This window comes from Chelonus insularis, unplaced genomic scaffold (assembly GCF_013357705.1).
Source record: "Chelonus insularis isolate UGA/USDA-ARS -01 unplaced genomic scaffold, ASM1335770v1 contig_397_pilon, whole genome shotgun sequence".
Lineage (NCBI taxonomy): Eukaryota > Metazoa > Arthropoda > Insecta > Hymenoptera > Braconidae > Chelonus > Chelonus insularis.
In genome coordinates this window covers 1,747,752-1,774,273 of record NW_023276552.1, presented here as the reverse complement: position 1 = coordinate 1,774,273, position 26,522 = coordinate 1,747,752, and the positions used below count along the sequence as shown (strand labels likewise).

Genomic DNA, 26,522 nt, shown 5'->3' with positions numbered 1-26,522 from the left:
ATGCAGTAATCTTATGGCGAGTTTATATCAAGCTACCAACTGTGTAATACTCATGAATTAACGATTTTTCCAAGTAGTGGTGAAAACGGGACATAAAGTGGTGATGTTTTATTGGCCTTTTATTCATTTATTGCTAATAAGTGGTGTCAGTAATAGCAGATAAGGATAAAAATAATTCTTTTCTTTTTCAATGTTCTCAAACAATCAAGATACTAATTAAATCTCGTATTATTTATGTTTCAAAATTAATTAGGTATTCTTATCATAATTGGTTGTTTAATCTATCCACATTCAATATCTATTATGTCTTATTTTTGTTCCATACAAACACGCATTACTCCAAATTTTATCCAAGTTGTGATTCAACACTGAAAATCATTCCGGTATCAATTCCTTATTTATCAACGAATGAATAAAATTCAAGTCAAGTCACCTCTGCCTGTAACTCTGTATGACTTTTTAGCATTCATGTTGACCACTGGAGGTTCAAATTCTTTGAATTTCTGAACTACAACCGTCAATATACAAATGTAGCATACCCTTTACCGGTATAGCAATATTAGTCCTTTAAAATGATGATACATTGAATCCAGTCCAGATTAAAGAAGATCACTCATCATGAGATATTGTCTAAGTATATAATTTTTCTCCATTTTCATAAATACATTGAATGTTTTCATAAATGTAAAATAGTGTACTTTTATATTTTGACAGGTGAAACTAAAAAAAATTAACCTATTCATTTTATATTGAAAATTTTTTATATCAAACAAGACTGATATATTGTTCTGTACCCTTTAATATGGCGCAATATACCACTGAATTTTATATTAATACAGTCATAAATTGGAATGGTATTAATTATAAAATCAACCTACATACTCATCTAGAAAACATTTTACTGTGATAGTAAAACCAATTTGACATAGTTGATGAAAAATATTCTATTAAACCAGATTAATTGATATCAACATCTCTTGTTTAAGTCAATCTATTCAGTTGCCCGGTACGATTAAACATGAATTTGATCTTAATTAATCCTAAAGGAAGATGATGACCTGGATAACGTGATAGGAAAGGTAATGTTGAACCATTATTTAAATGACTTATGGTATAGCAATTTATCCTCTATAGATTCTGGCATCAGAATGTAATATCCCTCGTAGAATACCTCTAGTACAGAAGCCACAGTTTTCACCCTATAAAATGATTTAAAATGACATTTCGTTATTTGCTTCCGTTTATTTCGCTTCATTTTTTCAGCCATTTGTAATTGGGTATTTGCGAAGCCTGGTCAAATGCAATAAAGCTTTTCTAGGTAAAATCCCTGGAAAGAAACCAATGCAAGGAAGAAGAGATGATGGAGGGGAGAGAAACGAAATGAGTGACTCGAGATTCACTTACTTTCCACTCCCTGCATTCTGTTATTCTCTTTTCCATCTTCTAACTCTTACTATTTTGTTTTCTCTCCCTCATCAGAGTCTAGTCTCTTAGTAAATGCGGAAGCGCGCAAGCCCCAGATCGATCGTCTATTGCCATGGTTACGCCTCCTCTCTCTTGTACAGGCGTACGACTACCTCGTCCTCACGGCAAGTCCGCACGGGCGAAATCCACCCCCAAAAAAGCACGTCGAGCATCGGATCTGGACCATCGACGTTGCGATCCCAAGTTAACCTTTCTTGTTTACTTCAGTCAACGTTTTAATTGGATATTATTTTATTTTCAGTGTGTGTTAATTGCAAGTGTAAATAAAAAATACGCTAATCTGGTCAGTGGAGTAAACGGAAACGGAAAGCAAAAAGAACAAAAGAAAAGGTGGCGCACGGGCGCATCGCAGAAGAGGGATATTGACATTTTGGGCTAGGGGCGCTGTTGGGTTTCAAGTCTGCCCTGATCCTTTCTCCTGGAGTATCCATGGCTACGCTCCGAATAATTCCGCGCGAAACCGGCGCGCGAATAAGTCGACAAATGCAAGAATAAACGAGTGATAAAATACGACCAAAAGTGAAGCAAAAAGCGGTGAGTGGATTCCTTTAACTTACCTTTATTATTGGTGTTGATACGCGGAGTGAAACATTGTGGTTTTGATAGAAGAAAAGAGTGGCATCTCTCTCTCTTTCTCCTAGTCTATCGCTCCACCCTTGTTGTCCCTTTGCCCCGCTTCTCCTCATCTCGTGTGCTTTGCTCTCTTTTTCATCTTCGTACCTTCTATTCATCTTCATACCTCTTTCACCTGTTTTCCTCTACCTTTGTTATTGTACATCATTATAAAGGTGATGTGTTAATTGTGAATTTACCACGCGAGGATGTTGATGACTGTAAGTTATTTACTCCTTGCTACGTGCTCTAAAATGTTTCTTTTTTTTTGCAACAATTAAATAACTACTTCACAATTGTTGATGAAAAATGTGACAATTGGAGAGGATATATTAGACTACAACGTACAGAAATAGGAAGTAGTTCTATTTTTGAACTACCTTCATCTCATATATTTAGTCTTTTCTTCGTTTCTCTTCGCTTCTTTCTCGAGTAAACGGTCCACAAGAGGTCATCGTGAGGAAGCGAACATTGACACTTCAGTTTGAGACTTGCGTAAATTGCATCGAATGGTGAAACGATTTTTGTTTAAACATGAACAGGGATTTAGTGCAATTTATGTTTTTACCGTGTAATTATTTTGTAGGCATTTTATCTCTATCTATTGCTTTTTGCCTTCCCTTCCTCCAACCTTCTCTATCTTATTTTTTGTATTGGGCGTCGTCGTTCGAGTGAATGTGATGCACCCTCTATACATATATACATACGTACATGTATACATATATACTGTCCATACATATACACAGATGCATTTTCAGGAGTCGTTGGCATCCATTTTTACTGTACATATGTTTAATTTAAAATCAACTCACAAAATGATGCCTTTTTTCCATTGATTCAATAACAAAAACACAATGAACTTAATTAGATGAATTTGTTAAGTTACTAGAAAAAAACAAATCAGTATCTTAATTAGAAACATAAGAAATTTAAATAATTCATAACAATGTGATGGTAAATATATTCAAAAATATTTTTAGATATGTCTTGTATTATCAGTTAAATAATTATTGAAAAATTTTCAGGATCAAATGTCATGCTGATAAAAATGCATCCAAGGAATATTTAGAAAGCTGAAGAAGTAGTGGAGATGAATAAAAAATGTTAGTGAATATTGAATTGATAAAAATGGTGAAATTGAAACAATATTGAACAAGTTAAATGGAATTTGAAATTTTTTATCAAATAAGAGAAACTTAAGGGTATTGCAATTTTCATTGACAAAAAGGGGGACAGGTGAACGCATTGGGAGTTAAGATCGATATAGCGTTTAGGGAGCTCGTTTCACCCACGCGTACAACCCGAGTGCACCTACTTCGCCCTAGTCTAGTAATCGGAATCCCGAGAGTGTGTTAGAGAAAGAGAAACTGAGTGCTTTGATCCTACACCCTGTTTCCAATATTTAAAAAGTTAGTGTCCACGTTTCAGTCTTGTATTGATATTTCTATCAAATATTATTTCAACTTTTCTAAAATAGAGTTTACTTTTTATTTACTTTCATTAAAGTGTCATTATTTCATGGTTCTCATTGTGTTTCTAATGTCAATAGATAAACAAAGCTAATAACCACCTTCGTGTCACGAAATGTAAAGTGTGATAATTATATTATTAGTACCAATTACGATAAGGTTTATATTATATTTTATCATGAATCATCTGTTATCGCTACTCGTACCACTTGTTTTCTAAGAATTGAATAACTTGTAGCTAAATTATCTCGGAATTCGGATAATTCCCTAATGTTAAATGTTTGTAATATTCTTTATTAATCAAAGCTGTTCTAATTTAATGATATAGATCTAACATGCTACAATTATTGATGATTAATGTACAGCAGTTAGTTTATAAAAATATTAATTGAACAAAATATTTGACATTGATTTTTTTTTGGTTGTTACTTTTGGAAAATGAATCAATGATCATCATTTTGAACTGTGAATATTCACTGATTTATTTTTATAGAATAGATTCAATATTTAATCATAAAAATAATCTAATCAATGTATAAAACTATGTTGCATGTTTTTATTTGCGTTTTACATCGGTTTTTGCGAATTTTTTTCCAATCTATTTCACGTATTTTTGGCTTGAATATTCTTGTGAATAAATGAAAAAGCAATAGAGGAAGACTTACAAACAAAAAGAAAGAAAAATGAGATCCAATGCAGTTGCTATGATAGTCCTGCGGATTTGGACAGAGATTTGCAGTAGTGTATATGTACATGAAATGATCAAAAATGATATTTGTAATTTTGAATTGTTTCACTAAATGTCTACTCGAGTATATCTATTACATTAATATTATTAATTTTATAATAACTTAGTAACTAGTAAATATTATGAATTATCAATTAACATTTCTCCTTCATATTTTAAACTTTGCACGTGGTATTGTAACTATTTATAGTTAGGTCAATTTTCAGATTTAACTATTAATAAGGATAGTTGTGTCATAGTAATAAGAAAAAAATAACGTTCTATCACCCAATGTAACTTGGATGCTATCTATTTTCGTAGGCTTTTATATATGTAGATTTTTTTACTCATTATGTATTTATCTAGAAATGTCTATGAATACAAACTGTCATAATTTCTGTAACATTAGGAAATCTAGTCAATGTCACCGGTAACTTATAATGTGCCTTGCGATTTCATTATATACTTTCGCTATAAGTCACACTTTTGCAGCAGGTTTTTATTGACCGTTGCCGTGAGCACACAAGCATAAAAGAGTCTGACTAGACGGGGAATGCTCTACTTCCTTTTTGACGCGTTACTACTGAATTAAATACTCGAGTAGATATAAAATATTTTCATCGATAACTTTTAAAATATAGTAATGCTGTATACATTTTGGTTTATTGGCTATTAGAAATTTTTACTCTCAAAAAATTGGTTCAATTAAGTGAATGAAAAATATATTGTTATAAAACTTATTAGATAAAAAATGATCAATTTTAAGATAAGTTTTAATGTAGGTATTTTTTTTATTGTAGTAATCATGCAACGGAGAAGCTGATAGCCACCGTCGCTAGCAATGATGTGACAATAAAGATACCTCTGTTTCTTCTCCGATCGGAAACTATAACCGATCTTCTGTAATTCTCAGTGCTTCCGAATACTAAAACAATTACCTAATTTACAAGGAAACATCAAGAAACATTGATTCATTTACGGGCTGGAAACTTAATGAATTGTTCTTCAAACTGGTGCCAAAGAAACGTAAATGAAATTCAAAAACAAAAGTCAAAAACTATCTTAGAAACCAAAGAGCCAAATAAATTGTGTCAAAGAGTTAAGACATTGAGAGAAGAAAGACTAACAATAAGTTGATTTCAAGACGTGAAATCAATAAGTATTTGTGAAAAACAAAATTTCATCATTAAGAATAAAAAATAAACCAAAATGGGCAATAAATTGTCAGCATGTAGCTGTGCACCTTTATCAAAAAGAGGCTATCGTGATGAAGATTCACCTTGGCAAATTGGTGGGCGAACTGGAATGACTCAAGGTGGTGGTCACAGAGGAGATTCTGGTCACATTCTCAGGTGCGGAAGCGTAATAGAGAAGAGGTGCGCAATCATTTCATTCGTGCATATACATCCAATCACTTTCAAATTTTTCGATGTTAACAGCACACCCTTCAATATATAATTATTGAACTTGTGGACACCTTGCTACACGCGGTTCTTCCGCACATGTTTCCTCTCTTTTTATTCTTTTTAAATATACCCCAGTGTTTCATGTCGTATACGCTGCAACGGAAGTCAAGTAATATCAATGTCTTTTTTTCAAATTATGACATCAGAGTTTCTTTCTTTTTATCTATAAATAAATACAACAGCAATCAAGTTGTATCATATTTTGAAATTTTTCAATATCGTATCAAAATCCAATTATATTAAACTTCTTCTTATGTTTATCATGATTGGTGATTATTTATTTTAAATAGATAATATTAACGAAATTAATTTATTGTTAACAATATTATCTGTGACCATGGGTTATTATTTCATTAAATCATGCACATTTATGCACATTCCATCGTATTCTATTTTTGTAACTCTGTGTGTTTGTATTGTAATTGATTTATTATTGATATTGAAACTTTGCAAAATTTATTTTTGAAAGATTTTATTTAATTTTTTATTGAATTATTAACTGCATGTGCATTTGAAGCAATTAATTATAATTCCTTTGATGAGATACCTATTTTTTGTGTGAGCTTCTTTTCTTTATTATGTAAAATACCATGATTGACATGATTATGAGTGCTTTTAGATTGTGGGCGGAAGTTTTTCACGTGAGTGGAAGTGCTGGAGCTGTTAAGTGGCAGCGAATCTCTGAAGATCTTGTTCCTGTAAACATACGATGTCTTCAAGATTCACCTGAAATGGTCTTCCATATTACCGCTTACAATAGTCAAGTTGATAAAATTCTAGATGTACGACTGGTACAACCTGGTAAAGTATACTTACTTATTATTTCAATATCTAAAATTGATCATAAATTAGTTACTTATTTTTTAAAATGATGTCAATGATACTAATAAATATTATTCATCAATGAATATTATAAAGGTACGAGACTTATTCAGCTATCAGATTTCTTTATCTACTGGAAGGACACAATGACTAATGACACGTGGGGTCTCAACTTTACCGCTGCGATTGATGCCACACAGTTCAAAGACTGCTGCGTAAGTATCCCTTTAGTCTCGATTTATCAGATATCTACCTGATGTAAATTAATTGAAAACATAGCTTCATAGATGACATTTATCCGGTTCGATGATTGACATTTTATCTTTGGCCTTTTCAGTCACGCTCAACGAAGACACCCAGGAAGGCTCCTTCCTCATATTCCCTCAAGTTGGAAGCGCCCAACAAGCAAAAGGTCAAACCCCGTATAAAACCACTTTCAACGCCTGCTTCACCTAGTAGATCCAAACCTCCTCAGTGCACATGCATGGGACCTGAACAGTTGTCAAGATTCAATCGCAGTCGTGATCAGAGATTTTCTGGTCCTTGCAGTAAGTTATTGTCACTAAACATTGAATACAGTTGAGAAGAAAGAATTAGTGTTTAAATGTGATTCAATATCGTGATCGTAATAATAAAAAATTAAATATTAAGTTCATTTAAACTAATACCTTAAACTACAAATAGTGTTGATAGGAAGTTGATACAAAGATAATTAAATGTCGTTGTGATAGAAGGATGATATATTTTTCGACGTTTGATGTGCAATTAAATACAGTTAATGTTTAAAATAAATGATCAACTAGTCAGTTAATTTACTTTGGTGCAAAAATTAGTTCATCTAAAAGTCATAGATAAATTTGTAAATTTAGATCATTCAAACGACAGTTATTTTTTGCTGGTTACTTTTTATGATTTAATGTTTTAATAGTGACGTATAATATCGTTTACATAAAATTATTTATAATCTTATGCCTCACTTAAAATGTCTCTATTAAGATTAAAAAGGTTAATTCTATAAAGAATAATTTTTTGTTCGGATAGTAACAGTGAGATTAAATTAACTTGTAATAGAATATCAATAACGACGATAGTTATTTAATATTTTATTATTAATAATGAAGATCAAATACTTTTACAATCGAAAAAAATATAAATAATAAATTTCAAAAGATAATTTACTGATAAAGTTTTTGATACTAAAATATTTTTCTACGTAAGAATAAGTTTTCTTATACTAAGGGAGTAAACCTTTTTTACGGTACACTGGAAAGACTCCTTGTTTATAAATGCTAATGAATGCTCATTGGAGGATTATTAGTTCTAAGTAATGCTTATGTATCTGTTCACCATTTTTTATGCTTCATGTAATATTGATGGGTAATAGAAAAATGTTTGGCGCAGGCGCTTCAACACTACCAAGAAGTATGAACCGTTCTTCAGATGTAGAGATGACACCAGGACGTGACAAAATGATGAGTGCGTTATCGAATACATCGCTATACGATAATGTTAATGGTACTATCAAAACATCTAGTAAAATGCCCAGTTCTGATGATTCATCTAAACAGAAGGATAAACAGGGAAATGAAACGGGTCAACAAACGAAAACTGTTAATGTTGGCACGGGTACAGCTACGGTTGGATCTCAGGTATGATTCAGGCTTCATCGAATTACACTCAAGAATAGGACTACATTAATTAAATGTACATTTTATTCATATTTTACTTTTCATTTATTAATTATTCAAAACAATTTTTTTTTCCTTAAATAATCTTCGAAAAATATTTTACAAAACAAAACAATTATATTTCATCAACTAATTTATAAATTGATAATAATGCAGATTGACAGTCCTGACGATAAAGGAACATCCATTTCTCCAAATAAATCACTTAAACGTCAAGACAGTGCGACTCAGCAGAATGGAAATGAACGAGAAACTTTAAAATCTGAAAGTACACAAGCAGGAGGAACTTTAGGCGGTAAATCATTACGAAAAGAACAGTTACATCATACTAAATCGGCTGATTACACAGAACTTGAATTGCAAAATGGAAATTATTTCAATATTGTCAACAACAATCATAGTGGCCGAAAATCTCGAAGTAAAAGTACAGATGATATGAGAATTGAAAATTCTCAAAATAGTGCTGTTAATATTGATTCAAATACACTGAAAAAAATGCTCAAACCAATGTCAAGTATCGACAGCCCAGCTACTTCGCCTGAAATGACTCGAAAACGTCATAGTCACAGTTATCATTATCATCCCAGTAATAATAATCAAAAGTATATTCAACCAGAAGTGGACAATGAACATTATGCTCATCCTTACAGAAGTCCATATAATAATAAATTTCAAGGATCCAGAAGTGTTCATGATATGGGCCGTCAATATCCTGGTATATTTTTTATTTACTTAATGTCACACATTACCAACACATTCATTTTATAGTATTTATATTTAATCAAATCTAGAAACTATCAGTCTTGTAAGGGAATAGAATGATTTTGGCTATTTAGAGTTTAGATTTATGCACATGCACGGGTTTTTTATATAGATTGTTTAAAAATTAGACTTTTTATTGTATATAATGATGCATGCTGCAGAAATCAATTGCTAGCAGTGCATTGATTCATTTGTCATTCATCTTTTTAAAAATTACTTGTACACGAAGAGAAATTTTTCACTAAATGTGAGTACAAGTGACAAGTCCACGTTTCGAAGTAAAAATATTTTTATTCGATAGTAAATTTTGAGTTGTAAGTTAACTTGATACTTAAGAGGTGTCTTAGTAAAATAATTACTTAGGATAATTCAAAAATTACTTATAACAGCCCAAAATTCACTGTTGAATAGAAATATGTATACTTCTATTATTCCAAAAGATCATTTATCATTTTTTATTTACGGTTAGTGTAAAAATTCTCACCGTGTAAACAAATAATAGATTAATATTTTGATTAATGATGCAAATACTTCATAAATTTAAGAAAGTTATATTGACATAATATAAAAGATAAAGATTCTCATTAGTTTACATAAAAGATATCAATTTATTTGTTAACATCATTAACATAAAAATAATTTTCGACTTAAATCAGTTGATAGTATTTTTAAAATATTTTTTACATTTTATATACTACAAAAAGTGAACTCTCATAAAAACATTGAATGTATTCATTCAATTCATATTTTTTCATTCTCACAAGTTTTCATTTCAGTCGTAGCTATAGATCATTAACCAAACTATTTCCTAATTTCACTTACTGCATTGAAATTGGAATTTTTCAAAAATAATGAAGATAAAATATTTTACGTTGACTTATTCAAAAGTCAGTCTGTGATAATAATTAAAAATTTAGTGTTATCAATGACTTATTCTGGATAGTGAATGAAATTAGAGAAATTTAGATGACCTGCTGCACCATTTCCAAGTATTTGCACGTGGTATATCTGCTCTGTCTTAGGCGGCAGAGGCAGGATGTACTTAGATTTGGAACATAATCGGTGCACAGGTGACATGTCTCCACCATCAGACAATGTTATCTTCGACAATCAGTGCTATGCAACGACGCCAAGTTCATCTAATGGTAATTCAGATATGGAACAACCCAACCACTGCAACTCACGTCGGTGTAATGGCCAGACATATCAGCAGCAGCAGCAACAGCAGAACATGCAGTCCATGCCAACACCTGGCAGCCCAACCAGTCGATTGCTTTTGGAGTATGAAATGCATTTGAGGAACACTTTGGCCAAAGGAATGGATGCAGAGAGCTATAGCCTTCATACTTTCGAAGCACTTTTATCCCAGAGCATGGAAAATCTAGGTAAAAAGTAACTTCTTTTTATTCCTAAATCAAATTTTATTATTTTTTTATTACTTCTATTATCTTTTATTAAAGATAATTTTTTTTATTCTATCGGTGAATGGTACCATAGATGAAAAACCTCCAGGTATACAATTAATCTTTTGTGATTTTGATCACAAGTACACAAATTTTATACCAATTTAAATAGAGAATTTAGTTATCTGTTGTCGTTTAATTAATGAACCAGTTATGTAATCAGATTGAATTTTATTAAAATATTTTTTATTTATATCATTTAAATATTATTTTATTCTTTGACTGGAAATAAATTTAACATATTCCAAGTATCATCGCTTTTGCTTCTACATTCTTCATATTTTTATCCACATTTATATAATTAAATAATTTTTGTTGTAATTAAGCATGATTGATAAGTTATTTATTTCCTTTTAAATAATTATTATTAAATCTTTTTATTATGAGTTTTTATTCAACATCTTTTTCACCGTATTTATAGTTAACTATTTTCATATAATAAGCATTTTATGATAAAAGTTTTCTCAAGCATTTATTCCCTTAATTATATGAAAAATATTATAAATATTAATTAATAATTCATTATTAATTGAACTTTTTTAGAATTTGCGGAAAATATCCCCATAAATGTTCAACGTTCATCTCATCCATCGCGCAGGCGTGAGTATTATAATATTTGCTTTAACTTTGAAAATAAACTCTTATCAAGTCAGTAATTAATCGTAGTATCGGTAATGAGCTTTTCTCGTAAAGAAAGAGCTTCGTGTTACATAGAATTCAAGTCTCCATCACGTGTTACATGCAAAATATTTGCTGAATATGAACGCACTTGTTTTGATGATTATACTTTCAATGAAGCTGATAGAAATAATGTAACTAATATTTCTGCTACAGGTTCAAACTCAAGCAAATCTTCAACTCTACCACTCTCATATCGATACTGCAATGAAAGACAAAACAGCAAGGATCGTGATGGTTACTACAGTGATCGGAATGAAATAATTCGAGAAAAAAGAGAACGTGATGCAGAAAGAGAACGTGGATATCTCAGTGATTATAATTCAAAATATGATTCAAAGTAAGAGATTAACTATTTTTATATTTTATAGCTATCATCATATATCTGTAGCATTCAATGTTTATTGCTTACATTAATAGGGCGAAGTTGCTTACTTGTACCCCCTACTGCCTAAGTCGTATTTAAAATGAGGAGTCTGAAACGAAATAACAAATATATAGAATAATGTAACGAAAATGTTATGATAACTACCAATATGTTCGTTCCATTGTTACTTACTTGCACGACTTAAATAGTTGAATTGGAAATTGCTCGATGTCATTTTTTACAAGATCAGATATTAGTGGAGTATGACTGAGGCGGTGATACGATAAAAGCGACTTTACAGCTTAGAGAATGTGAAATAATTGATAAATGAACTCATTTATTCCAAGAGGGTTTTTCATTAAATAAAACGTTAATGTCTGTGAAATATTTGCAGCCGGTGTTCTACATGCTTTGGTGAATCCGCTAGAGCCCAGTGGTTTCGACATTCTGATGGATGGCAATCTGGTAGTTCAACTTTAGGATCTCAAACATCGAATTCTGTATATTTTGGATATGGAGGACATAAAAGAGAATCTCCTTGGGATTCTTTACCTTCGTTACGTCATGAAGGAAGCCTTAACGATAGTGGATATAAATCCAATCGAACAGATTCGTTAGAGCAACGGTGAGAATAATTAATTATATACATGTATGCATTTAATTGTACGATAAATTTTTAATTTAATTTTTATCATAATTATTTTAGCGGTACCTTTGACCGACAAGATAGTGTGAGATCAGATTACTTATCTGATAGAGAGAGTAGGTACGGAATTGTGCAACAAGCATCATTGGAGAGTACCGATTCAAGACAATGCTACTTGACTTCATCAGAGGTAAGTGCCTATTGACCTCATCAAATACATTATTGAAATTTTGGTTCAAAATTTCTTTTTGATACTCGATAGCTATTGTACTTGTATATTATAGTTTATTCAATTTTCTCAGGAATGATTTCGATTTTTATAAAAAAAAATTTTCTAAAAAAAATCCTTTGTTGTTATAACCATTATAAAGACGTTGAAGTAAAAAAAAACTAATAATAACTGCAGAGATATTAAAAATAGATAACTTCTATGGATAAAAAAATTCAAGAATTTTTTAACAATTTAAAGTAGTTCTTGACATTCTAGAATGAAAGATATACTGGTAATATAGCCTCAAATCTATTTTTGCAACTGGACTAAAGAAAAATATCAATAACCTATTAACCTCATGTTAGAAAAAGTTTTTGAAGAATACAAAGTAGCAACAGTGGAAAATTGAAATGCCTATTCATATTTTATATTTCAATAATGTAAATTTACAGTTCACTATACCTAAAGTTCAATATTGTAAACCTATGTGAACTTTTTTCCTGACAACATCAAAGGATCATCGTGAAACTGAAAAATAAAAAGAAATTATTACAGCTGAAAGAAAAAAAAAACGACCAATAGATAAACTATTTGATTCTATTATTCCGAAGCTCCAAATAAAATATTCGTAGAATGAAAAAGAAATAGAGTAGCAAAAAGTCCTTTCTTCTTAAAATAATAAAGCTTAATTACCTTTTAATTATTTCCGTAATTTGTTAGGTTGACATTTTAATTAAAATTTAATATAAAAGTCAAGCATATAAATACGTAATTCTCTTAGATCGTTTTGATAATGAATTCATAAAAAATTCATTAAAAACGTCTGGCAATTGTTTCCTTGAAAATATTTCCATGTCAATCAATTATATAATTTGTCTAAAAATGAAAATGATAAAATGTGAACATGGAAAAAAACATTTTTATTATTATTTATTCTTTGAACCATTAAAAGAATCAAAGAGTTTAAATAGTTCCACCTTTGAAGCGTTTTAAAAGCTAAAGCTGTAATATTTGCTGACGACATCCCTCGTTTATCCATCCTTCTGTGTTTATTTCTTCTAGAACTTTTTTTTCGCATCACATCCTTTTTCCTTCACGCTGCATTTTTCCTATATAACCTTTCCTAGGTTTATCTATCGTGCAGTGAGACAGAAATAGGGGTGAAGTCGACGCTGCCAACAGTTGGTGGCGCGTTGCAGTAATTTTAGGATATGAAAGGGGGGATGAATAGAGTGAATTTAATGCGCATGTGTTCTGGGAGCTGGAGTTTCCTCAAATATAAACCTCCAACGTCTCTTCCACCGTTGTTGCAACGGTATTGATTGTCATTAGAAGGTAGTACTGAGCGCCAGAGCGACCCATCTATTGCTTCTTTTCTAGCGCAGTCTGGAGCAAAACACGATCGCGGCTGGAAAGAAACTTTTATGAGCAAGCGCTGTTGATGTGTTTGTTCTCATGTTCTTTTCTCTTGTGCCTCTGCTTACTTCTCGATTCGTTTTAACACGCGTAGTGTACTTTTGAAAATGCTGAGAATAAAAAGAGTTAAGGAAATTATTTACAGAACTTGTCATTAAACTAGATATTTCAAGACTTTGAGATAAATAAAAAAAAAATAACCTATAAAACGTCTGTAAAGATGATTGAACAATTTGATATTTCGTACCAGTGAGTGACGCTGTTGATATCTGGAAAAAACTTTGTGACGAATTTCTTCAGTAGTTGATAGAATTATGTTCTTGTTTTATTGAAAGAAAAAAAAAGGAATCAAATTAAGAAAGCAATTACGTAGATAGCCCACTTGATTTAAAGAAAGATTTTTCGTAATGGCTACTTCATGGACTTGTTAAACAATAACTTAACAAGTTGCCTCGAAGATTGGCACGCGGTCGACGTCCAGATATTTGCTGCGTGTGGACGTCGACCGTTAAAGATCCACAAAGGAGAACGCGGCTTGACTTGCGCCGTAAAATACTACTAGTGACTTATTGAAAAAGTTTTATTGTAAAAAAAAAAATTAGAACATTACTGTGATGCAGACAAGTGATTAAGATAAATAAAAAAAAATTATTCAATAATATGAGATATATTTCAATACACATATTCTTTTAATAATTGGCGCGATGTAAAACGTCAAAAGAACTAGCAAAATGCTGGTATGTTTTAATCAAAAATAAATAAAAATTACGCGCAAAATATTAACAAAGTACCTGGATTTTATTTAAATAAAAAATTATATCGACATTGAAGTAAATGGAAAATAATTGTTACAAAATCAATAATTGATATGTAATGGTTTAATTATTTTTCGTAATTTGCAAGAGCATATCGATTTCCGGCTACAGCGATTGATTCACTGTATCTATTAGCCGATGTTTTATGATGTGCATTTCCATTTGTCTCTTTCTCCTTACATTTGAATTTCTACAGTCTATTAAATGCTTAATCACTAGAGATTATATATGAGTGATTGTGAATAAAAGACCGGAAAAAACGTTAATTATAATATTAATCTGAAAAAAGTCTAATGATTGAAGAAAAGATAAAAATATAAAAAAAATACATTATTTTTATATGCAGAGTCTGTTTCGACATTTGAAAGATTATTCTATTTACAAAAAATATGAAGAAAAGAATTTGAATAATAAAATTAATAAAAAATTGTTTAAATATAATTTAAAATGAAATAATAAATAACGTCCCTGAAAATCCTCTAACATTGAATAATCAAAATCTCTTCACATAGTTCAGGAAAAATAAAATGCTCAGAGCTTATAAAATATTTATATTATATGTTATGTACATTTTAATCATTTGTGTCGTTAAATTTACTATAAAAGAATTTCCATATGTAGTAAAGACTTTTATAAAGTACACAAGTTGAGTGACTAATTGTTTTTTAAAAATAGATGAAAGACAATCACAGCAGTTTGAAATATTATCAATGAATTGTCATTTTATTAATTAATACGTTTTTGTCAAGAGAGAAGTTTAATTAATTATACCTAACAGTTCTGAAATTGTCTTAAATTTCAGTCATTTGGGTCGCTTTGAAGTCATTAGTATGATGAAAGAAGAATAAAATATCTTTCATGTAGAAGTGAGACTACTTTCATCGTCTCTTTGAAATACAGGGTAAACCGTCAGCCATCAGAAACCCTTATCCACGACTATTTAGTGCTTTTTCATTCATTGAATCAGAGTTGGCAGCAACTCGACGATGATAATGGAAACCAGCCGAGATGAGGAATCCATCCAGTGTTATCAACGACGATTGTGAAAATGTAGGCCAACGGCTAAGGAAAGAAACAATCGGTGAATCTGATGGTGGGCATATTTGCCTAGTGTTCTTCTTCTTCATCAAGAGACAATACTTAATGTCTAGATAAAGCATGGTAGATCAAGGATGGCCACTTGGGTGTGCGTCTAGTTTTCCAGATTTGCTGGCAGTGAGCAGTCAAAGTAGTCTTGGAGACGGTTATACTGATCTTAAAACTTTACACAAGAAACAGTGCAAAAAGTTGCTTTGCCTTTGTAAACGTCATACCATAAGTGTTATAAGTATTAACGATACAAAGAAACTTTATTGGTATAATTGTAAAAGTGTTGAAGAAAAGGTCAATCAAGTAGGGTCGGAAGGTTATTATTGTAAATTACTAAAAATAATAAATGGTGCTTTGAGTACTTGGGCACATCGTTATATTGATGGTTTAAGTCACGCAAAAAAAGGAATCATGTATAAAATAAATGGTTCATCTAAGAAAAATATGAAACTGTTGAAGGAGAGTTGTTATTGTCATTATCATCCGCATCTTACTGCGGATGATTGTAATGCAGAATTTCTAAAGAAAGTCGTTAGTTTTAATCCTGAAATTAGATTCACTAATGGAACTATAGGGAAAAAGGTATATTAATTATAATTAAGTAATTAATTATATATCATATATATTGTATATAATAACTTGTATAAGTCTTTTGAAATGATGGAAATATACGTAGTTTCTAAAACTAATATAAATTTATTAATGGTTCTAGATGTCTGATGATGATAGAATGTCATTAACGACTGCTGTGAGTGATGATGATGATGGTGAAAGCGTTATTAATTCACCATATCGTGGGAAACAGACTGGTACTGCTGCTGCATCATTCAACTGTACTGGGGCTGTACGAAAAGCAGGGTAAGCTTTATTTACTTAGCGTGTTTACATTCTTTTAAAAATAAAGATTTTTACGATCAATACACAGCAAAATAAATTATATAATAAATATCAGATGGAACATTGTATGTTTTTATGAAACTTTATTTCAAATTAAATAGTCTTAATTTAAAAATTAAAACAATGAGTGGTAATTTACCACAATCTTGGAATGTCAAGTATGTCTAATTTCTACTATTAAATTCATCTAATAGTTTTAATTAATTTAATTCAAATGGGAGGAAGTGGAGAATACGCCCCAATTCTATTCAAGTCTATTAGCTATGACGCAAATCATTTTGACTTTTAAAAGTTTTTTAATTAATAACTGTATTTCATAAGAATGTTTGAATTATTTGTTAACTATGTAGATATACATTGGAAAAAATAATTAATTTTTTTTTATTTTGTTATTTAGATTCCTCAGTGTAAAAAAGTGGTTGCTTCGTAAAAAACACCAAATAGAATTAGCGAGAAAACGTGGATGGAAAGGCTATTGGGTTTGTTTAAAAGGCACCACCTTGTTATTTTATCCATGTGATTCACATGAAAGCAGAGCTGTAGAAACAGCACCAAAGCATCTCATTATCGTCGATGGTGCAATAATGCAACCAATTCCTGAGCATCCAAAGAGGGATTATATATTCTGTTTAAGTACAGCTTTTGGAGATGCATACTTATTTCAAGTAAGAAAAAAGTTTCGTTATAAATTATTTCATAGTCTATAGAATTCAAATTGAGTCAACTTGAAGAATAAGTTTTTTTTTTTTATTTATGGTGATCGTGTTCCAATAAAACTTTAAGAGTTTCTTATCTAAAGTATCTATTTTTTGTTGTATCAGTAAAATACAGAAGATTCTTAGTCTTTTTTTATGAATTTCTTTTTTTCGTTTGGTCTCAGTCTGAGACTTATTGACGATTATAATAAAAAAATGGTAGAGAAAAAATGTCGTGGGTTTTTGTTTTAGGCTCCATGTCAAGTAGAACTCGAGAACTGGGTGAATAGTATTCACTCAGCTTGTGCAGCTGCCTTTGCACGGCATCGTGGTAAAACTGGTACTTTACATCTCCTTCAAGAAGAGATCTTCCGGTTGGAAAAAGCTATTGAGTCTGTAAGTTCATTCATCAAAAGTGTGTAACTTCTTTATTGATTTAGTGATGTTATTTTTCAATTGTCAGGATTGCAAGTTGAAACACATGGCAGATCTTCAGCAATCAGTAGTTTCCGATGTTGACACAAAACAAGAAATCAATAGTCAAATAATTCAATGGGAAGAGAATCTTGAACGACTTCATTGTGAACAATTCCGTTTAAGATGTTATATGGCAAGCTTACAAAGTGGTGAATTACCTAATCCAAAAGTAAAAAAAATTCTAAAATTGCTAGTAATACATTGTTTTATTTTTTTACTCTTATTTATGATTTTCTTACAAATATTTCAGAGTCTATTAACTCATGTTTCACGAGCTACCAAACAAACTCTCAACAAACTTGGCGTATTTACAGTTTCTTCTTTCCATGCATTCATTTGTGCACGTAGTCCTTCATTACTTAATAATTTACTAGCTGGCCGTGGTGCTACCAAGAGAAGGCCTCCTCTTTTATCCAGGTCTAACAGTGGGTCTAGTCGAAGATCTCTACAAATGTCTTCTAGGGATGATGAAAAGAGTGTAAAAGTCTCTGTTCCAGAAAATCAGGTAAAATAAAAAAATTGTTATTTAAAATTTTAAAAATAAAAACTTTATGTAACGCTTTTAAATATTCTTTTTTTATAAAGTTCGTATCAGTTTTTCTTCGAGATGGAATGACTGTCGAAGAATTTTTGGCAAATGCTTGCAGTAGAAAAGGTCTTAATCCAATGGAACACTTTGTAAGAGTAAAGAAACGCCGAGATATGGAGGATCATAATTATTTTGTACCCCACAGAAGTGATGGAATAGAAACTTATGTAAGTTGTTATGTTTAAGAATTTTCTACTCAACACTTGTCGACAAAAGCTATTAATAGATTATTTCTAGTGACTTAATTATTGATTTTGTGGTTGCCTGCTTTTTTTTTAATTTGTATGTACGATTTTTTTTATAGTTGCATACCCATGAAGTAGTAGAAGTTTGCGCGAAAATTCTATATCAAGTTGAACTACAAAGGAATACTCTAGATCAAATGTGGGGCTTCTCTGTTGAAGCCGAATTGATTGAAAATTCAGATCGGCAAGATGAATTATGTTGTTACGTCAGTCGTGTCGAAGACAAGAGTGTAGCAATGCAAAATGGTAAGCAATATTGAGAATTTTTATCTTCGGTTTCTATAGAAAATAAAATTGAATATTCTTGGAGATAAAAAGACTCGAGAGATAAACGATTATCATGTAATCGGTTTCTTAATTTAGTCCGATAAACAATAGTGAGAAGCTTTAAAGAATAAATTTATTAAAAATGTAGGTAATGTTTATAAATAAATAATGTTATTATAAGAATACTCACCTGTCCACGCACGAGGATGGAAAATCGTGCTATCGGGTCTGAAATAATTGATTTTCTGTCATTTACTCTTCAATAGTCAAATAAAGATGAATGACACATGCTTCAATGAACTGTATAAAATATAAACTAAGTTATGGTACTCACAAGAAAAATATATACGTTCGACAGAAAAAGAATTTTTATGAAGAATCACTTTATCACGAATACTTCATACTTTTGTTAATTAATTCCTTATGAATTTTTATGATTGTTAATCGTATTCAATTGGGTCAATATTTGTTTTAAAAATTTACTCTTTATTTTTAATAATCCAGAAACATTCGTACGTGACCATCCATTTTTAGTTCAATTTAAAAAACATTTTATTGTATTTACATTTTTTCAAGTAATTTTGCTTTTGGATTATCTTAATACAACAAAGAAACATATTTAAAAGGGTTATTCAGGTGATTATAGTTAACACCTTTAAAGCGTTCAATAAACACCTTGTTAACTTGAAGTTATTAAATTAGCTATTTTTAAAAAGAAAATTTTTATAGTTAGTCATTCATTATTAAAAAACAATAAAAACATACATTCCTCTACATTTGAACTTGTAATTAATTATTCTACATTTAAAAGGTATGATTAATTCTATAATATTATTACAGGTATTATTAAGAGTGATGAAATTATGGTAATAAATGGAGCTATTGTGAGCGATCTTGACATGATGTACTTGGAAAGTGTATTACAAGAAGAGCTTGCACTTTGCATGATGATGCGTTCATCCAGAACAGAACCACCAGATCTTTCAGGCATGATGAGAGTAACAGATGATATTGAAAGTTTGGTGTGTCCTCCACCACCAACCGATCCTCCAGTAATTAGTGAAGAAATGATTTCGGGATTAATTGTTCCTGCTGTTCCAGGATGGAGTAAGTTTTTTATCAATTGATTAAAACTGTTTTTATTTCTTTAGTTTGAATGATTAATATGTAAATAATTTTATTAGGTAAAGAGGGAATAGTGCAAGACTGTACTCCAGGATCTCATTTAGATAGTAATAAACAAACATCTCGAACAAATTCGTTTGAGATTGAAAATTTATTGAAGACTGCCGAACAAGTAACAGGAATTTGTCGATCCCCTAGCGAAACTAGAAAATCTAGCCCAACTGGAAGTGTTGTCAGCTCTCATTCACAAGTACTTACCCCTAGTAGGCAACTTAGTGATGCTGAAAAATTGAAAAAAGTTATTTGTGAACTTATTGACACTGAACGAACCTACGTCAAGGTAAGTAAATAAGTAAATATTACTTTTATAATTCAACTGATGTTTTTAATCTATATACTATTTAATGTTTCAGAATTTGAATAATTTGTTAGAAAATTATTTGGAACCACTGAAACGGGAAACTTTCTTGTCTAATGCTGAAATAAATGCCCTTTTTGGCAATATTCAAGAAATTGTCACATTTCAAAGACAATTTTTACAAAATCTCGATCATGCTATTGAAATGGAAACGAATTTCAACAATTTTGACCATGCAAGTCAATTCAAGGTAATTGAAAATTTTTCATTCAACAGGAAACCGAAATTGCAATGAACTTGAATCATTTATATAAATCTGCTCTTTTAGGATGTCCTTTTTTCTATTGGAAGTGCCTTCTTACATTATGTAAATCACTTCAAGTTATACAGCTCATTTTGTGCTAGTCACTCGAAGGCTCAAAAAGTTTTACATCCAAGTAAGTTGTTTAATCAAAATTTTTCTTGTATTCTTATTAACTTTAATGTGAGATTAATATTATTATTGTGTTATAAGATGAAGGTAACCAAGCGCTACAAGAATTTTTACAAGCACGAAATCCACGACAACAACACTCGTCAACTTTAGAATCATATTTAATTAAACCTATACAGAGGATATTGAAGTATCCATTACTTTTGCAACAGTTAAAACATTTAACAGATGAACGAAGTGAAGAACATCAACATCTAACAGGTAAACAATTTGTATCATAAATTATAACTATACCAACCATTATAAAATGATTAATCTTAAAAATTTTTTTTTTTTTGTTAACAGAGGCATTAAAAGGAATGGAAAAAGTAGCTGAACATATAAATGAAATGCAAAGAATTCATGAAGAATATGGTGCTATTTTTGATCATCTATTTAGACAACATCAGAAATCATGCAAACAGGTATTATGTCATTGAAAACCAATTAATGTACTATCGATAATCGAGTAGTTTTGCAATTTCAATAATTGGGTAATTTTATTTTCAGCCAATTGACTTAAGTCCAGGTGATTTACTTTATTATGGTGGAGTTGAGTGGCTCAATATTTCTGATTTTCTCGGTAAAATTAAAAAAGGTCTTGAACTTCACGCTATGTGTTTTGTATTTAAATCAGCTGTTGTATTTTTGTGTAAAGAACGATTGCGACAAAAGAAAAAACTTATGGTAAATATAAAAGCTTTAAAAGCTTTCTATATAAATAAGAAATATATATTGAATAATGAGAAACATGAACTGAAAATTTCCAGGGTGTTTCTACGAAAACAAATTCCAATGAAGTAGAAATAATTCGTTATCAAGTACTCATTCCTGTGACAGAAGTACAGGTTCGAGCAAGTTCTGCCAAAGACATGGAGTCCCATTTCCTTTGGGAATTAATTCATTTACGAAGTCAATTACAGAGACGGTCAGAGAAAGTTTATGTTTTATCAAATAGGTAAAATTATATATTATCATTATTGGAATATTTTAATTGTCTTCTACTTATAAATCAATTTGTCTTATTAAAAATAATTATTATGCATTTTTTTTAGTACAACCGATTTTAGAAATGCATTCCTTAAAACTATTCGCCAAATAATACGTGAATCTGTTAGAAATATGAGCATTCCATCAACAAAACCAAATATAACTCAACCGCCAATTTCAATGGCACCACGAATGTCTACTGGTCATGTGGAAAAATTTGAAAAAATTCAAAGTCAAGGACAAAATGGAAATATGCAAAGTACAACTGGAACACTGTCCAAGAAAGCAGCAAAACAGCAGTTTTTAGCTAATACGCTGAATTCAAAAAGAAAACACAGTCAATCAAAGGTAGTGGAGCATGAAAATTCTGAAGACAGAGATAGTGAAGATCCTCCTACAAATCAACCAATGTCTTTTCGTACTCGCAGTAAAACCATCAGCGATACTTCAGGTACCCATACGTCACAATTATGTTAAAAATCTTTGATTTAGATTTTTTTAACATTCAAAACAATCGTTAATAACACAATACAAAGTGTTAAAAAAAAATACTTGAGATATTCATAGATTTTTTACACAAAATTTTTCTTCAACAAATTTACAAAACACTTATTCGATATTATTTAACCAAATTTGTTTGTTTAAAACGAAAAATACAATGAATATTGTATAAAAATATTTTATAAAAAAGGTATTTTTCGTATCATTCTTTAAAATCGATAATTTTAGGTGAAGTAAAGATTGATATGGATTCAGGAACAAAATCAGAAGGGGAAGAAGATACGCAGGCTTTTTTAGGCGAGAAGAAGACTAATCTTGGTAGGACACCAAATCATCTTACTCTGAGTACGGCTTCAACTATTTCTGCAGGCAGTACTGGTAGCCAAGCAAGACTTATACAGTCATCACATCAACCTGAGAATTATCAACCGATAACTGTTAAGGAGCTTGGTAAGAGACGAGTCAAATTGTCTAAAAAATATAAAACTTTAGATCCGTGTAATGAATTGCCGGTTTAGAATAATTATTATGATATTTTATTTATAATTATTATGTTTTTATTTACTTTTCTTTCACAGAGAAACATTTTAATTTTACTTCTTTCATGTAGTATAAGATTACTTCAGTTATTCATTACTTGTAATTGTAGACGCGTAGATAAGAACTTGAGTTCTTGTATTTCGAATTTATTATTCATTTATTATTTAGAAAAAAAAAAAAAAAGAAGAAAAACAATCAAATTATTATTCAGTTTTGATATCGTAATTTGCATGTATTTCTCGATTATAGGCGTCGACTTTTTGGATTTTTTTAAGGAACAATAAATAATTGCACGTTTCCATGTATTTACCCCAAAAAGTTTAATGAAATTTGTCATTTTATGCTGCATTGTTCATTTATTTAGAATGTTCAAACATAATTATGTATTCAAAGATCACTATGTTGTCTTTGAAAAGTAAATAATATTATATTAACAGATAGTTATTTAAATATAAATACCAAGTACATGGTATTATTATTTTCAGTTAAAAGAATGTTATTATTGCTTGTTCATAAATTTAATTCAATTAAGAGAGGTACAAATATAGCTTGACTTTATTTTAGAATGTAGATGAGAGTAATCATTAGTGCTAAAATTGATCATAGTTTTAATAATAATAATCATTGTAATAGATTTAGAACCAGAATATATTAGGTTGTTGCAAACTCATTTCACTGTAAAAGAATCATTATGATTAATTCATTTATTATCAAAAGTTTTAACTATTAAGATGCACATAAGCAGTATTCAATTCAACATTATCATTTATTTGAATAAATTCTAATGAAACTTTATAATTGTAAATATTACATTTATCATGTTAACATTGTTAAATTAAGTTTATATTAGAAAGTTAATTGTATTAAATTATTATAAATCTTAATGCTATATTTAGAGAGTTTAAAATATATATAAATTACTATTGATGACAATGTGATGTAAAAAATAGCCTAAAATCTGTAGATCTATTTAATTAATAATCTTTGTCTTTAATTATATGTTCATAAAACTTCAATAGTTATGATGAAAATATAATAGTTGAGTAAATTGATGACAGTGATAAACTCCAGGAAATTTAGCAATGAACTCACTATATTTGCAGCAACCTAATGATATTGATAAACTAATGAAAAAAGTCGGCGCCTATAAATGAATATTTATCCAATAGTAGAAAATAACGTAATTACATAACGCATAAGATTGAATTGAATTAAGATAAAAAATAATTCGTAAGAAGAACGTGAACAAAATTCTCGCTGTCAATTAGGTTCACCGATTTGGAAGCCGCGGGAACTACCTTCACTCGGGGAGGCCACGACGTTGCCGCGAAAGGGTAAGTCGGCGGGTGAATACTCTGATATAAATTCGGCCCATAGCGCCTCCCGAAAGTCATTAATAGAAATCAATAATTGTGCTCAACAGTCTAACTTTAATAATCACGTTTAACTTGATACAAATTCAATGGAGATGATTAAGTAAAATTATTAAAATGGAGAAAAAAAAAATAGAATATTAATTCATATAACAACTATATTGAACTTATATTTAAAAATAATAAATAATAATATTATAAATTAAAATCACCAAAGTAATATTACATATTACCATTCGATATTACTTAACTAGAAAGATAAATTTTAAATAGAATAATTTTTATTGCTGTCCGGGCTGCGATTCATGAAATATCTGGCTTTTCAATTTTCTACTTCGATTTAACACTGAATCTTATAATAAAACAACAAAAAAAAAATGACAAAACGTATAAAATTAACGAAAAATAATATACGTAATAAAGATAAGGAATTATATACTCAGGTTGTGTGTGTATATGACTTGGGTGTATTATAAAATTGAGTAACTATTTTAAACAAATTTATTGAGCAAAGTACAATAGATTATTTTATATCTCATGACTTGTTGCAAAGACTATCGCAGGAACGATTAATAATCCATTTAGATATAAAATAATACCAATTTCGTTAATTGTAGAAAATAGGGAAACATTACAGGGTTTAATGACTGTTGTGGTTATCTTTTGCAAACTTCCAATTTTCTAAAATACTGATTCTTACATTTTTTTTTTGTTTAATAAGTTTCTAAATTCATCAATACAATTTTTTTTTTTAATAAAATACTTAAAAAAATGTTCTATTACAGTATTTTAAGGATTTATTGAAGATCAATTATGTTATTATTATTATGGATTATCCTAAATAAAATTATTAAAAAAAAAAAAGCAAAAAATACATGAAAAGTTGAATAATTTATACAACACGGACAGCAATGATAAGAAATCAATTCTGTATATAATATCTCAATTATAAAAATATCTTTAATGCTGAAAATTACAATATAAAAAGTGGTTGTCAGTACAGATTATAATAAATAAATAAAAAGGATGAAAAAAACGAAATGTTATAATTATGAATTTATCGATAAAAATATTCTGAAGGTCGTGTGTATATTTATCCATGGATATACTCACTTAGGATTATATTTACACGTATATTAATTGTTAAATACACAAAGGGTACAGTTGAGATAAATCAGTATTAAAAATATAAATTTTTCCATTTTTTCCTAAATTAATTTTTTTATTGTAACATAATAATAATATTAAATTATATTATTTAAAGATAACTCTGTAGTAAAAATATCTATTATAACATCGAACATTATATTCTAGTTTGTTTAATTATTTTTCAAAAAAAAACAAAAAAAAATACAATATTCAAAATAAATTCGACAAAACTCTTTATCTAAACGATTACCCTGATATAAAATGGAGCATTAAAAACTAATCTACAAAAAGACTTTTTTTTGCAAAAAAAGTTTAAACATTTTACAGTAATTTTTCTAATTGTGACTGAAAATGTTTCAGTCTTATAGCGAATTTATTTTTAACATTGTTTAAATTATATAAAGACTTAAAGAATCAGTCACAGTTGAAAAATTAATATAATAATAAATAATATAATAATTGATTAATAGAACTGAATAAAATATATGTATGTATTATATGTATTTATATTAATTGATATATATGTATAATATATACACATATATGATAAACCATAAATAAAAGTAACAAATGGAAAGTGTTGGAAAGGAAAAAGCTGGCAAATTGTGGCATTGATTGTTAAAAAAAAATAATAAAATGATTTCTATATCAAATAGAAAAGTTTGTTCAAATCTGAAATGTAATATTGATATCAATCAATAATGACTGGATTAATTCGTGTAAATTAGACAACAGAAAGTATTCATAAATAGATGAGTGTCTACAAAACAAAAATAAGAAATACATATATAAATATATACAGTTAGATTATACTTATTCTCAGAATAAACGAATAATATTAATTATCTCGTCACGCGCGGTTATCTTTTGTAATGAAATTATTCAACGACTGTATTTTATTCACTCGTTTTTTCAAATAATAATTTAATTGTTTATTGTAATTATATATTAAATTATTTGTAATAATTCATTCTAAAGCGCCGACTTTTTTGCACTGAGCACTTTTATTTCTCAATGCATGTATGTTAATATTTATAATATTTATATATTTTTAAGAATTGTATACCAATGATTAATTAACCAAAGTTTTTAAACTTTATCTAATTTAAGATATTTAATTGCATTTAA

General features: G+C 29.6%; 1 protein-coding gene across 2 annotated transcripts; it reads left to right on the top strand.

Annotated features, from left to right (window-relative positions):
- The first annotated feature begins 9 nt into the window (after positions 1-9).
- On the top strand, positions 10-24,992 carry sif (still life). 2 transcript variants are annotated; one of them, XM_035084567.1, is made up of 33 exons: positions 10-634; positions 715-1,079; positions 1,727-2,019; positions 5,094-5,669; positions 6,379-6,560; positions 6,678-6,796; positions 6,919-7,129; positions 7,983-8,230; positions 8,426-8,984; positions 10,054-10,416; positions 10,529-10,543; positions 11,038-11,094; positions 11,329-11,512; positions 11,934-12,164; positions 12,246-12,375; positions 16,429-16,574; positions 17,011-17,278; positions 17,561-17,704; positions 17,772-17,954; positions 18,036-18,290; positions 18,371-18,541; positions 18,679-18,865; positions 19,727-19,993; positions 20,071-20,351; positions 20,425-20,619; positions 20,698-20,806; positions 20,884-21,063; positions 21,148-21,266; positions 21,352-21,528; positions 21,612-21,799; positions 21,897-22,282; positions 22,561-22,782; positions 24,141-24,992. In XM_035084567.1, exons 4-33 carry the CDS (start codon positions 5,503-5,505, stop codon positions 24,317-24,319), a joined length of 6,123 nt encoding a protein of 2,040 aa, XP_034940458.1. In that variant the 5' UTR covers positions 10-634; positions 715-1,079; positions 1,727-2,019; positions 5,094-5,502; the 3' UTR covers positions 24,320-24,992. The 2 variants fall into 2 exon arrangements, with proteins under 2 accessions (XP_034940458.1, XP_034940459.1); XM_035084568.1 differs by lacking the exons at positions 10-634; positions 715-1,079; positions 1,727-2,019; ... (10 more) ...; positions 11,934-12,164; positions 12,246-12,375 and adding an exon at positions 13,744-16,298 and having other exon boundaries at positions 24,141-24,319.
- The last annotated feature ends 1,530 nt before the right edge of the window (positions 24,993-26,522 follow it).